At 36.9% G+C, this 14,678-nt stretch overlaps 1 protein-coding gene across 1 annotated transcript; it reads right to left on the bottom strand.

Annotated features, from left to right (window-relative positions):
* Nucleotides 1–680: 680 nt before the first annotated feature.
* On the bottom strand, nt 681–14,267 carry LOC140156291 (DNA fragmentation factor subunit beta-like). The gene is made up of 6 exons (XM_072179273.1): nt 14,103–14,267; nt 9,518–9,644; nt 5,978–6,172; nt 4,723–4,802; nt 2,457–2,734; nt 681–1,097 (listed from the first exon to the last, which is right to left on the bottom strand). Exons 1-6 carry the CDS (start codon nt 14,226–14,228, stop codon nt 884–886), a joined length of 1,020 nt encoding a protein of 339 aa, XP_072035374.1. The 5' UTR covers nt 14,229–14,267; the 3' UTR covers nt 681–883.
* Nucleotides 14,268–14,678: the final 411 nt, after the last annotated feature.

The following is a 14,678-nucleotide window of genomic DNA, read 5'->3' as shown; positions in this document are numbered from 1 at the left end:
CATTTGTTCATGTTTTTTATCTCATTCATATTCATGATTTTTTTGTTTAGTAAATGGGCAGACAAGTCTTTGCCATCCGTAATTAGGCTTGAAATAAATAGCGCCCTCAATGATATATTTTAGCTAATAATGACACACATTTCTATAGGATATAACATTGGTGTCTGTATATTGCATTGTCGAGTGCTGTAGCCAGTCTATATTTGTTCTCTAACCCATTAAAGCCATAATGTGACAATTTCCATAAAATATGATAAATTAGTAATAACTGGAAAGATTTCAGTCCATTTTAAGCTGAAATAACCAGATAAAGCTAAAGAAACCCACTAGCTACTTTAGCCAGTTTTAAACGTTTAAAATATGGAGTTCTATGGGGACTTAATGTCTGTATACAACATTATGTCAAAATTGCTCTGTTGACCATAAACACAACAAATTTGGCTGATTCCATTTAGGTGTACATGTTGAAACATCATCAGCCTGCTACGCTAAATGCCTAAGTCATTCTTACATGTTTCTCATTTGCAATTTTAATTTTCTGAGTAATAAACCCATAATTCATCAAATTTCCAGCCGCATTCTTCAATAACTTGTGACAAGTTAATGAAAAACGCGGCTGGAAATTTGATGAATTATGGGTTTATTACTCAGAAAATAAAATTACAAATGAGAAACGTGTAAGAATGACTTAGGCATTTAGCGTAGCAGGCTGATGATATCTAAACATTTCAATGTGCCAAAAAATCAGTTTGTAAAGAAATTAACCAATTTCATATTTATAAGATCATACATTATGGCTTTAACCCATAGATAGGGCCTACTGATTCAATTGGCCACTTTACCTGACTCTTGGCCAAGGAATCTTGGTCACCCTGTCCATTTGTCACCTCTTCCTTGAGTTAATTTGCCTGTATATTTTTGCCTTTGACACTCCACCAGTGTGTTTACCTTTTTTATGACACCTGATATCAACCAGTTTAAGGTTCTTTTTTGTAAACAAGAGTTCATAGAAGTAAGGCCAGTTGATTTCCTTGCCTTTTGGGCATCGTTGTATTGCTGTGCTTAGTGTCGGGATCACCTCACGACTCTTTTCTATCCTGTAAAAGAATAGAGATAAAATAATATAAATATATATAAATATAATATAAATGTATAAAATAATAACGTTGGCATAAATAAATAAAATATTAAGGTTAGCAACTATTTTTAACTGTTGCGATTTGGTAGTTCGCAGCATCTTGCTAATAGTAGTGAGCTTTGGCAAAAATTGCATTGATCATTTCATAGCTAGTGTGTAGAAGAATTCAAATATCACAGATATACTCTTTAGGTCCTGTGGTTCTTGAGTTATGTTGTAAAGAGAGTGTAAACAACACTTTTGTAAAACGTACATAACTCATTAACAACAATAAATCAAGCAAATTTTGAAAGTATATGATTTGTAGAATGAACTTTTGCAAATCATGAAAGTGTTATTTTTCAATAATATACTGATTCAGATAATCAAAATCGATTTTTCGGCTGCTTCGACCAACAATAGATCGTGTAGCCTTAAACACACAAAAATGCAACATGTGGATGCAAGTTAGGCAAGAGAACCAAATTTGTTTGATCTTTCATTGATGCTTGGTCAATTAATTGAATCTTGTTGATTGTGATAACATTTATGTGTATGTAATGTATTGACCAATAACATTTTACAATTTAACTTTGATTACCTAGTTGATAGTTCATTAATAATAAGTATGGAAGCAGCATCAATGGCTGATTCCAAGATGGAACACATCTGACTGTGGTGTCTTATGAATAAGTTTAAAATGGCATACATAAGCATGGATGCACACATGTGGCAGTGACACACCTACACAGGTATTCGCCATCAAACAGGGGACTCTGTCCTTTTATTGAAGCCATAATGTGCAGCTTCCGTCAAATTTTAATTTTGTTATTCATTTACCAAAGATGATGCAATAATATTAGCAACAACAATGAGGTAATTGATAAATGCATTGTTGCGTGAGCTGGGGCATGACCTGGCAATCTTTAAGTATAAACTCCAGACCACAGTCAAAGTCCCCATGCATTGTATGCTGTGAATTCTCGCATATTCATGAGGGCTGATTGTTTGACCGTGCTGTGTCTAACAATCATGCCAGCGTTGCATGCCTTCACGTATACATGATAGAGCGTTCCGTGCCTGCGCGATTACACGATAGACAGTAAAAATATGCGGTAAGTGCGTAGCTGTTTTGCCTGAACAATCAGCCCTTATTATCAGATGATGCCGAGACTTTGACTGCTTGTACGCAGTCTGTAATCTTTTTCGTCCATGAATAGATTCCATGTACTGAATAGTACCAATGATTGTGTTCTTTGGTTACATTTGGGTTTATCACACAATGTTTCTGACATCTACTCCTACATCAAATATAAAAGGAACCATCCAAAATACTTACACATGATCCAGATTCCATGTACTGAATAGTACCATGTGTTCTTTGGTTCCATAGGGGTTTATCACGTGGTGGTCCACACATTTGCTTTCATCATATGCACCTTGACATGGGAACCACCCATCCTCATTACATAGACGTTCTTTCTTGCTGGCCGTGCGGACAAAGTACACTCCCTTGTATTGATCCTCCCTGAGCTGTGCCTGGAAGTAGTCCAGGACCATAACTGCTGCTTTACGCTTAGCCTCCGTTTTCAGATCTTCAAATAAGATTTCTTTGGTCTAAAATGAAAGGTTAAGAAACATATCAATAAATATATTGGGAATAGCCCAGAAGCCTGAAGGGTCATCAAAAAACCACCACAACCAACCCGTACACTGGTGACAGCAGGTTCAATGAGCATGTGGCGTGGTTGAATTTAGAGTATATAAGCAATATCAATTTTCTTTTTTTTACTATCCTCTATTGCAGGCATTCTCAAATTCTGTGAAGTGCCACATTATAAAATGTAATGACATACAGTGCCACTAACTAAGTCTCATGAGTGGGGTCCAGTATCCCTTCTTAGGCCCTTTGGTTTGGGCCATTGCAAGTGGTATAGGAGGAATCTCCTGGCATGTTTTTGTTCATGATTTCAACTATTTCAACAGACATAATATTACAGATAAACACAAATACTCTTCACACACCTTTGTGTAGGGCCACCTTAATTATGAATCGCGTAATTCTAGTGTGAAATTACCCATGCCTTGTGGAAAAGCCCACATTTTGTTTTAATTAATCTTTGTCATCTTTTGACTTTTGAGGGGTGTGTCAAAACTTTCTAAATAATAGCCCATTAGGCCAAGAAAAAAAATTGTTTGCTTGCCCTCAAATGAATTTTAATTGGGTCGGTCGGTCAGAATTCCTTTTTTTTTAAATTACTAGCAAACTCTACTGTTTGTATTAATTAAGGCTCAAAATATGAAAAATCAGACAATTTTGGTGTCAAAACGAATCAACTAACAGTACAAAACAACTAAAATGTTGAACACAAGCTCTAAAATACATTTTTTTACATCTACAGAATGCACAAATTTTAAAAGAAAAAAAAACTTTTTCAGGAATTTCCAAAAATAGGATTGGTATTCTTTTGTACAGTAAATAGAAAAAATTCCAAAATTAGGGTTGGTCGGTTGAGGGCAAGCAAACATCGTTTTCTTTTCTTTTTGGTTTGTTTACTGTAGCAAAACACAATTAATTTTTAGGAGCCATTTTACTTTAGTTTCCAGAAATATTACATTTTCAAGCAAAAAAATTTTTTAAAGATCTTTTCCTCTTCTTTTCATACATTTTGTTTGCAAGCAATATGAAATCATTAAATATCCTATGAAAATCAATCTATCTTTTTACTAAGTCTTGGGCATTTTCCCCCTCCCAAGAAAACTCATGCACATGGGGTTGAAGGCCAACATTATATCAAGATGCAAGTCTTGGGTTTTTTTCCCTGCCAAGAATACTCATGCAGATGGGACAGAAATGACACCTCCTTATTTAAACTTAGGATCTCTTTTATAGGGCCCCATACCTCTTATCTGTCAGCTTTACTTGTCTCAATATTTGAGTGAAAACACTGCTAGATCGTGCTCCCCACTGACCCACCTTAACACACCTTTTTCTTCTTACAGTATTTTGCAAGCTGTATCAAAATAATCAGTTTTGATGCTTATTGAAAAGCCTGCTTCTTGCAACATTGGATCCTCTTGAAATGACTATAATTCAATGTTATAACTTATATGACTGTTTATGACATATTTAATTATGCGGATCCTATGTTGCATTTTAATGTGGCAGTCCAGGGTTCGATTTAACTTATGTCGTGGAGCAAAATGCTCCCCATTTTGGACAACCTGCTACACAAATATCAGCTTGTATAGCAATATTTTACAATGTAAACATAAGGAAATATTATAAGAACATCACCTAATTATATTTTCGCTAAAAATTGCTATGCAAGTTTTTCAAAGTAAATCAAACCCTGTGGCAGTCATGTCCATAATCATCGGAAACCGATGGGTACTACCACTACCAATCACTTTGATACAGCCTGTATATATGGGACATTTAAATGCGCATTTTACTCTTGTGTCAATACAGCATTGATGAACATTCACTGGCAGACCATCCTCATTTAAGATGCATGTTTTTGGGTGTTTTTTTTTTTTTTTGAAGCAAAATATAATGAGTGAAAAATGTTGATAAACATGTAAGCAAAGCAATAGATAGTTACCTTGGCATAGTATGATCTGATCCGGGATTTTGCTCGTTCTTGCATTACATCAGATTTCGTCTTGAATCTTGGTTCAATATCTGAAAAATTATGCATCATCAAAATTGAATAATTAAAAAATTCATCATAATCATTACTTATTTGTTTGTTTATTTGTTACAAACAGGCTACATACAGCCATTTACATGTACCTTGAAACCAGTCTGGGAGGTCATTCTTTGTTTCATCTTCTGGTTTAGCCCTGTGCAGAGCTGTCAACATTGGAATATGCAGCGGCCCTTGCGTATGATCAGCGCCCCCAAAAGCTCCTGGATGTTAGCTTTTTGAGACCCTTAAAAATGCCTTTCCAAGGCTACTCAACCCTTTTTTGCAGAAGGCAGTGGCAGTGGGTGTATAATTTTTTAGCCAGATGGCTGTAAATGCAGAAGATTTAGCCAGATGGCTGCAAATGCAGAAGATTTAATATGTTTTGCAGAAGACAGAAGATTGTCAGCAAATGAAGAAGTCTTCTGCAGGATCAAGAAGAGTTGGCAGCTCTGCCTGTGTCATCTCCCTCCCCTGCCTGTCACCAGCCCAGTCCAGTCTGGGTGGTCATTCTTTGTTTCAGCTTCTGGTTTAGCCATGTGTCATCGCCCTCCCCTGCCTGTCACCAGCCCAGTCCAGTCTGGGTGGTCATTCTTTGTTTCAGCTTCCGGTTTAGCCCTCTGTCCTACCCCTCCCCTGCCTGTCACCAGCCCAGTCCAGTCTGGGTGGTCATTCTTTGTTTCAGCGGTGTCTCATCCCCCTCCCCTGCCTGTCACCAGCCCAGTCCAGTCTGGGTGGTCATTCTTTGTTTCAGCTTCTGGTTTAGCCATGTGTCATCTCCCTCCCCTGCCTGTCACCAGCCCAGTCCAGTCTGGGTGGTCATTCTTTGTTTCAGCTTCTGGTTTAGCCATGTGTCATCTCCCTCCCCTGCCTGTCACCAGCCCAGTCCAGTCTGGGTGGTCATTCTTTGTTTCAGCTTCTGGTTTAGCCATGTGTCATCTCCCTCCCTGCCTGTCACCAGCCCAGTCCAGTCTGGGTGGTCATTCTTTGTTTCAGCTTCTGGTTTAGCCATGTGTCATCTCCCTCCCCTGCCTGTCACCAGCCCAGTCCAGTCTGGGTGGTCATTCTTTGTTTCAGCTTCTGGTTTAGCCCTGTGTCCTATCCCTCCCTTGCCTGTCACCAGCCCTGTTCAGTCCTCCACCACCCACCCCTTATACATACAGCCATTTACCTTGAAACCAGTCTGGGTGATCATTCTTGGTTTCAGCTTCTGGTTTAGATCTCTGTGAATTAGCAAACTCCATCATAAGTCGGTAAAGCTCTGATGCATTCTCTTGCTCAAAAAAGTCTTGGATCTGTTCATTTAAGTTGCCCGCTTTGAACATACCGAGGGCGCTGCTTATGTGTGATTGTAGTACATCAACTCCTGTATGAGAGAGAAAAAGTTGCTCTTTTCCATTAATTATAATTTGTTCTGCTAACAAATGGCAACAGCAGGGTTCGGTTTTTGCCGGCAAAAACCTGGCAAAAACTGTTTTTGCCAGTTTTTGCCTGGTTTAAACCGGCAAAAACTGGCAAAAACTCATATATAGTCACTCAAATATTAAAAAGTGACACAGGAAGCTCATAAACATTAACACACAACTTTTAACGAATCATTCAACATATTTTTTTGTCTCATTAAGTCCTTAAAATGAAAAAGTTTTGAATTTGATACATGTCACATTTCGGTTAGCTGCACTTGAGCAATGAAAACGCATGCCTTTAATTTCTTAATATATTGCTTATAATTACAAAATCTGGCCTTGTTACACTCGGGAACTTATTTTTGTATCTTAATTATTTGTTTTGAGATGAAAAAACCGAACTATAAATCACTTTTTTAGTTTTTGCCATTTTTGCCGGCAAAAACTGTTTTTGCCAAGTGGTTAAAACCGCGGTTTTTTCCACCTGCGGCAAAAACCTGCGAACCCTGGGCAACAGTTATTTGATTTTTGTTGCTGTGTATCAATAAAGTCCCAACTTACGCTCACATAAATTTGAATATTAACAAAAGTCACACATTACACCAACTATGTGATAATGTGATACTATATCAATCTAAGTACTATGTTATGAATCTTGGCATTTGTAAGTCAAACTAATTAGTATAGTGTGGGTTGATCACAGGAGAGCGTTCACATACTATTATAGTATACAGTAGAACCATAAACCTTGGCAACATACAAATATTGACATTCATTGACTTCTTAAGGTGGTACATGTACTACACACCGGATAAATTTTGTGACTAATTTTGCATTTTTCTCAAAAAATAACTACACACTGGAAACAAAAGTTATGTATAGGAGCAAGGAATCCAATTACTTCACTGAAATTTCAGTGATTCATCAAGACAAGTGGTTCATTATGTATGTTTTAAGAAATGAGGTACCGTACATTCTAGCGGTACCTCTTTTTTATCATAAATAACGTACCGCTTGTCTTGAGTCACTGAAATTCCAATGTAGTAACTGGATTCCTTGCCCCTATAATATACATAACTTTTGTTACCAATGTGTTATTATTTTTTGAGAAAAGTGCAAAAATAGTCACACATTTATCAAGGGGTGTAGTACCACCTTAAAGGATTAGATGTGTGCCTGTGTTCATGGGCTGCAATGGCAACCTCTCTTAGGGCCATGAATGGCTCATCTCATCTGTATGTGGCTGGGGTCCACACTACCCATACATCAATTCATCTGCAGTCCCAACTTCTACACGCTTTGCTTAAGGGGGTACTACACCCCTGTGGTAAATTTGTGACTATTTTTGCATTTTTATCAAAAATAATAATATACTGGTAACAAACGTTATGTATGTTATTGGGGCAAGGATTCCAATTACTACACTGAAATTTCAGTGACTTACGACAAGCGGTTCAGTATATATGATAGGAAATGAGGTACATCCTAGCGGTACCTTATTTCTTATCATAAATAACGAACCGCTAGTCTTAGGTCACTGAAATTCCAGTGTAGTAATTAGGATAGGATAGGATAGGATAGGAAGCTTTATTTCACCACGGAGGCCCAAATCAACAAAGTTGTTCTTCCTTGGGGCCGTGGAAAATTGGATTCATTGCCCCTATAATATACATAACTTTTGTTACCAGTGTGATATTAGTTTTTGAGAAAAATGCAAATATAGACATAAATTTATCAAGGGGTGTAGTACCCCCTTAAGGTAAGTGCACAACACAATAGCACCATCAGGATTCCAACCCAGAACGTCCAGGACAAAAGTCACAGCCACTTTGTCCTCACTCTGTTCCCTATTCATTAATATTGGTGAAAACGAGCTAAACACATCACAAGAAATAAGTCGCCCTCTCAAAATTTCGTCACAACATCGTCAAATTAAACTTTGTACCAATAAAATTAAGGGGATACTACACCCCTGTGGTAAATTTGTGACTATTTTTGCATTTTTCTCAAAAAATAATAACACATTGGTAACAAAACTTATGTATATTATTGGGGCAAGGAATCCAATTACTACACTGAAATTTCAGTGACTCAAGACAAGCGGTTCAGTATATATGATAGGAAATGAGGTACATCCTAGCGGTACCTTATTTCTTATCATAAATACCGAACCGCCTGTCTTGGGCCACTGAAATTCCAGTGTAGTAATTGGATTCCCTGCCCCTATAATATACATAACTTTTGTTACCACCATGTTATTAGTTTTTGAGAAAAATGCAAAAATAGACACAAATTTATCGAGGGGTGTAGTACCCCCTTAACTTAGAAATGATTATATGACTGTTTGCTAAGTGTTGTGTGAAAATGAAAGATGTCCATGACTTCATGGCTGAATGAGCCCAAATTGAAGACAAAAACTACCCTTTCTAAAAGTCACAAAGTAGGCCTATGCTTGTTAACTGCAAAGTGTATTGGGACAAGGAATGGGACTGACCATCTTACAATTCACTGTGCTGAACTCTGCACCAAGGCGATTTGCATGGCTGAATGATAAAGAATCAACACACATTAGATTGTTCACTTGGTGAGGATTTTAAACTGCACTCAGCCACGAATCAACTGTTGTGACAAGCATATTTTTTGGCCTACTTTGTAACTTTTGAAAAGGGCAGGTTTTGAGCTCATTCATCCCTGAAGTCATGGAAATCTCTCATTTTCACACAACACTTAGCAAACAGTCATATAATTATTTCAAAATTAATTTTATTGGTACAAAACGAACCTTACACTGTTATGACGACATGTTGAGAGAGGGACTTATTTCTTGTGCTGTGTTTAGTTACCTTTGGAAGTAAAAATACAAATTGATTTGCCAACAACAACTAATGTCCACTTTTAAGTAATAGGTATATGTAGTAAAGTTAGGTAGTAAACCCGAATCTTATTTTTAATATCAAGGCTATTCTAGGCGTTAATAGGTATAACACTGACAGGTTGGCACCAAGATGGCAACGCTTGAAGCTCTGCAAAAGCCAGAGTACCGGTATGGGAGAAACAAGGGTTTTTTTCCCAACATTTTTGACATCCTGAAAAGTTTTTTTACAGTTTCTACACATTTCTAAGTTACTGTTTTAAAAACATGAATGAAGTGGTATACAGTAGAGAAATATCCCAATTCACAACTATTTTGGCTATTTATTAAGCTATTATATTAAAAAAATCCCAACCGACTGACCCAATTCTAAAAAAGTTGTGGAGGACAAGCAAACAATCTTTTTTTTTGGTCTAATCATAATCCAGCTTACCTTGCCAGCTATTACCAGCAGTGACTAACACTAACACCTCATTGGGTGGTAGAGTTTGGAAGTAATCCTCATCTATTTCTGTTCCATCAGACTCTAAACACACAGAGTCAATACTCACTTCTGTAAACTGTGTGAAATTAAACAGACAATGAAATGGTAGTTAAAAAACACAGAAATGTGTGTAGTCATTCAAGCTTGCAGTATGCGTGACTGAAGATGTAAAGTTGTAAACAAGTTTTGTACTTTTTAGAATAAGGGGAGTTTTTTATGATGGTAACTTAATTTTTGCTCAATTGAATAGTTTATAATTATCAAAATAATATTTATCTGACTAAGAATGAGAATCCGCTAGTATCCACTATGATAAAATATTGAATCTGCCTGTCGTCTATCACATGGCAGAGGATAGTTAAAACAAAAATTTTACAAATAATAATAGATTTTTGAGAAAGTTTTGATGATATACATGTATGTGGTCGCATGTCATAAGTTGGGTATGCAAAAAGGGTGGAGGGATTACACTTTTCTGAAAATTGCGTTACAAATTTGATTGGCTTTCCGTAACCCCATATCCTACAGCAGTGGTTGATACCTCATTTTAAGCCTAATTTTATACTCTTTCAATCTCCTGAAGCATATAATTATACATTATTCAGTAAAAAAATCACATCAGTTGAAATGAAAAATGCCAGGGGTGGAGGAGCAGGCGGATGTGGAGCAGGCGGATGCGGGAGTGTGCAATAGGGCCTATGTGAAAATTCACATGTCAGCATGTCAAAACTACTGGTTACTTTTTCAAATCTAGTGAGGGTATGATGTAATGACAGCTTTGAATGTTGAATTTTTACAACTAGAACAATTACTGACTACTTAAGGTGGTACTACACCCTCTGATAAATTTTGTGACTAATTTTGCATTTTTCTCAAAAAGTAACTTCAAAATTACTACATTTTGTGTACACACTGGTAACAAAAGTTATGTATATTATTGGGGCAAGGAATCCAATATACTTTCAGTGATTCAAGACAAGGGGTTCATTATATAAGTTAAAAAATGAGGTACATTCTAGCAGTACCTCTTTTATCATAAATAAAGTATACCGCTTATCTTGAGTCACTGAAATTCCAGTGTAGTATCTTGATTCCTAATACCCCTATAATTTACATAACTTTTGTTACCAATGTGTTATTATTTTTTGAGAGAAATACAAAAATAATCACAAATTTATCAAGGGTGTAGTACCACCTTAAATGGTTATATGTTCCATTTTTTCATTTTTAATGAAATCCTAGTTGAATTTCAGTATTTTTAGCAACATGCTAATGTACATTTCTCTTCTTGATATTCATTTCCTTAATAATAGAATAACTGTCTCGCTAATTACTCGTAAAAAGGTCATTGACCTTCACAATGTAATTAACATACGTACAATTATTTCAAATAGTTCATTTGAAGCATTAATGTATTGAGACCATATCCTCCAAATCTGATGACATTCTTGCATAAAATAAAAAATTTACAGTCATTTTTGTAATTGTGGTCCGATTTAAGAAAAACCCATTTGAAAATTGAGATTTACATAGACACCTGTGTATTAATTAATTAGTAATTAAGCATTATCTCATAAATTAAGCATGTGATAAGGTTAAAAATGGTGTTAATTATTAGAGGTTTTCAATATATACAACATATCAAAAAATACATTTTTTGTTATTTTTGACCATGTAATGGAAATTGTACCCAACTCATGACATGCGACCATGTGTTATTTTTTAGAGAGAGATTGCGATTTCCAAACGTACGTATCAAACGTACATGGAATCTATTCAAAACCACTCTGTGACAGAATTTTGAATAGATTCCATGTATGTTCGATGCTAAGTTTGGAAATCGCAATATCTCTATTCATTTTACTTTGGCCTTACTTTCTTCAGGTAGTTAATAATAATTTGCAACTCTTTCCCTATTTTTAAAGAGGTTGGTCGATATACCACTATTACAAAATTATACTCATCTCAATATTGGCTGAACATTTTTGATTACAAGGTTATGAATGTTTTGAGTCATCTAGTAGTATAAAATATACAATAATATGAATCAAATTCTGGACTCATCAATGATTTTAGTAACGTTGCGACCCTTTCACTGGGTCTTCATCAGACTGCGCAGAGACTTGACCGATGCACTCAATAAAAAGGGGGTCTCCATTTCCTGCTATCACATGCCTGGGACCCCACCGTAAAACTACTTCCTTGCCGATTACCATCTGAAATCTCTCTGCATTCTGAAGAAGACCTGGTGAACAGGTCGCAACATTACTAAAAATTGTTGGCGAGTCCAGAATTTGATTCATATTATTATTATTTTGATTAAAGTTAGGCCTAAACTTTGATGATATATGTACATGATATGAAGAAATATTTGTAGCAGTCCTTGGATGGTTGTTGTTGAAAAAATGACTTGCTGTGCGAATTGCTGGTGAAGCATATTACCGGGTCCAGTAGTAGAAAGTGTCAAGAAAGAGAAATTTAAATTTTTTATTGGTTTGCAGAAATTGAAGCCTATTCTGGTTCTGGTTTCATACAGTTCAACACCCCAAGTGGGGAAAAATGAACCGGTTGTAGTGTGTGTGCTTTGAAGATTTATTTATTACTTGAACAGATGCTGTACAGCTGAGCTTTGTATGCAATTGGGTCAGATCATAGTTATTATTGTGTCTTCAGGTAGTTAGTTCCGCTCCGTAACGGACTGTACATCAGCCCTCGAATTAAGGATCTGAAGGGGCACAGCAACTTTTTTAAGGCAAGTTGATAATTGCCTTGGATTTTCACTGAAAAGGCAAGGCAGCACAGCAGTTTGTAATATTTCAAGAGGGCATCATGGCAACTGTTGAAAATTTGAGAAGGGCACCAAGACAATTTCTCAAAAGTGAAGAAAACACACACAAACATAGATAGATAATTTTATAATGAAGGGGCAGGGCTGGGACACCGGCGGCAACTTTATTAGAGGGCACGGCAAGTGACTGCCTTGGGTAAAGGAGATATTTTGAGGGCATTACGGCAGTGGGGATGGGTTAATTAGCTTTAATTCAAGGGTTGCTGTACATGATATGAAGAAATATTTGTAGCAGTCCTTGGATGGTTGTTGTTGAAAAAATGAATTGCTGTGCGAATTGCGGGTGAAGCGTATTACCGGGTCCAGTAGGGTCCGAACTGGGATGGCTAGGTGACCTTTGTGTGGTTTCTGGAATAGACTTAGTCGAGACATCTTCCTTCTGGTAGCAAGTAGCAGCAGGTCCAGGTCTTGTAGCATTTCGGTGACATTACTACGCTTGTCGTATTTGTTTTGACAAAGCGGCACGCCCTGCACTGAACAGCTTCAAGATGGTGGATTTGGTCCACGGTGTAAATGGTCACATTGCAGCGCAATATTCCAGCAAAGGTCTAACAAGTGATCTGTAGCAGGGCTGTCAACTCTCACGCTTTGGGGCGTGAGTCGATTCGGGCACTTTATCACGGTCTCACGCCAAGGTTGTATAATCTCACACCAAGGTAATAAATCTCACGCCAAGAGCTGCCAAATTAGTAAACTATTGCATTTAAATTAAAGATTCATCTAAATAATGTCATTATGTCTATTATCAAACATAAATCGATCGGATTTGAGCCCCACTTTCTTGAGTTGATCAGTGAACTTCACTTAGTTTTGTTCGTATACATATCGTACAAACATCATGGTTTCTTTACTTTTATAGGGGGTTTTATTCTTACATGTTATAGCTGCCTTGTGGAAGTACAGTGTTATAACCCTAACCCTAACCAGTGCAGAAGGCAGCTATTATTACATGTAAAATAAAAAACTCTAAAGTAAAGGAATGCCCATCATTCAAATTGCTATTCCCAAGCTCAATATCTTTCAGGCTTTGCATGCCAAACTCAACTGAGCTGTAAGCTCACCCGTTATTCGATGAATCAGGATTCGTCCAAAGTTTCTTGATAAGGAGACAAGCTGCATATTTTACGGCGAGTCAGCAAGTGTTTTTCAACGTTTTCCTAGTGCCTTTCTAGTCCGAATAATCAGTCCCAGAACAAAATATTAATTTCTGACATGATCGTGTTCTGGGTCTGAACGGTTTCCATATGAAATCTTGATGGCAAATTGGACAAAAGAAGCACATGGTTCTTCTTGACAGCTTTTTAATCCCTATTCATGTTACGTGAATCACGCTATTGTGGACCATCCTTCTGATACTTGGGTGTTTGGACAAGCGGAACAGTCTTTTGTCTACCTCTCTGTTTGTAAACAGACGACATGGACGAGGAGGTCAAAATTGTCATCCTCGCCGATAATAATTAAATAGGTAAGACAGCGTAATAGTACGGCACTAGTAGTGCCTTTCCAGTGCCTGACTTTGTACACAGCGGTACAGGATCTTTTACGTAATAGAATTTGACAAATTGCAAAAGATAACAGGGACAGGGTAAAAAGCGGAAGGTTGCCGAATTCAACACACATGCCCAATATTTATCATTTTATGGCTTTTCAATTTCATTGATCAGACTTGAGAGTTCATATTTTTACCTGTAATTTCTTGCAGCCATGTTTTATGAGTTCTTTAAGGTTCCCAGCAACAACTCCATATCGTGCAGAACTACCTACTCCACGAATTTTGTATGGTTGCATTTTTCCGGCGTTATTTGACGGCATTTTTAACCGCACATCGACCGAGCATCTGAATCAGCTTTTGTTTACAAACAACAAATTTCATTTGTGCTGGGCGATATGAAAAACGTTGTGATCATCACTTCCGATGTTCCGATCGATTTTCCGATCCTGGGCGTACATGTATTATAAACCACAGGTAATTATCATAGAACACGTAATATTATTATTTTTCATGTTTTATGCTTTGCTTGCTATCTTCTGAAGTTAGCATTTATGGCCTGCAAAGAAAATAATTAATACCTCGATTTTTTTTATGATTAATAGGCCTATTTTTGACTATCTACTGAAGATAGCAATTACGACGGGTTTATTATAAGACAAAAGGCAATTTCTTGCGTACTGTACTGAATCATCATTGTTTTGTTTGTTTGTTTTTCTTTTTGCTTTTTTTTAATACCAGCCATCTTTTGCTATTTTGTTTCTTTTTTTCCC

This window comes from Amphiura filiformis, chromosome 7 (assembly GCF_039555335.1).
Source record: "Amphiura filiformis chromosome 7, Afil_fr2py, whole genome shotgun sequence".
Classification (NCBI taxonomy): domain Eukaryota; kingdom Metazoa; phylum Echinodermata; class Ophiuroidea; order Amphilepidida; family Amphiuridae; genus Amphiura; species Amphiura filiformis.
The sequence above is the reverse complement of the archived record's forward strand: the minus strand, read 5'-3'. Positions and strand labels throughout refer to the sequence as shown.

Excerpts from the sequence above, each read along its gene's own strand:
- LOC140156291 (XM_072179273.1), bottom strand. The coding sequence starts at position 14,228 with ATGCCGTCAAATAACGCCGGAAAAATGCAACCATACAAAATTCGTGGA. Across the intron at positions 9,645-14,102 it reads ATGGCTGCAAGAAATTACAG|TTTACAGAAGTGAGTATTGA; the intron begins GTAAAAATATGA and ends AATTTCACACAG. Across the intron at positions 4,803-5,977 it reads TCACCCAGACTGGTTTCAAG|ATATTGAACCAAGATTCAAG; the intron begins GTAAATGGCTGT and ends ATAATTTTTCAG.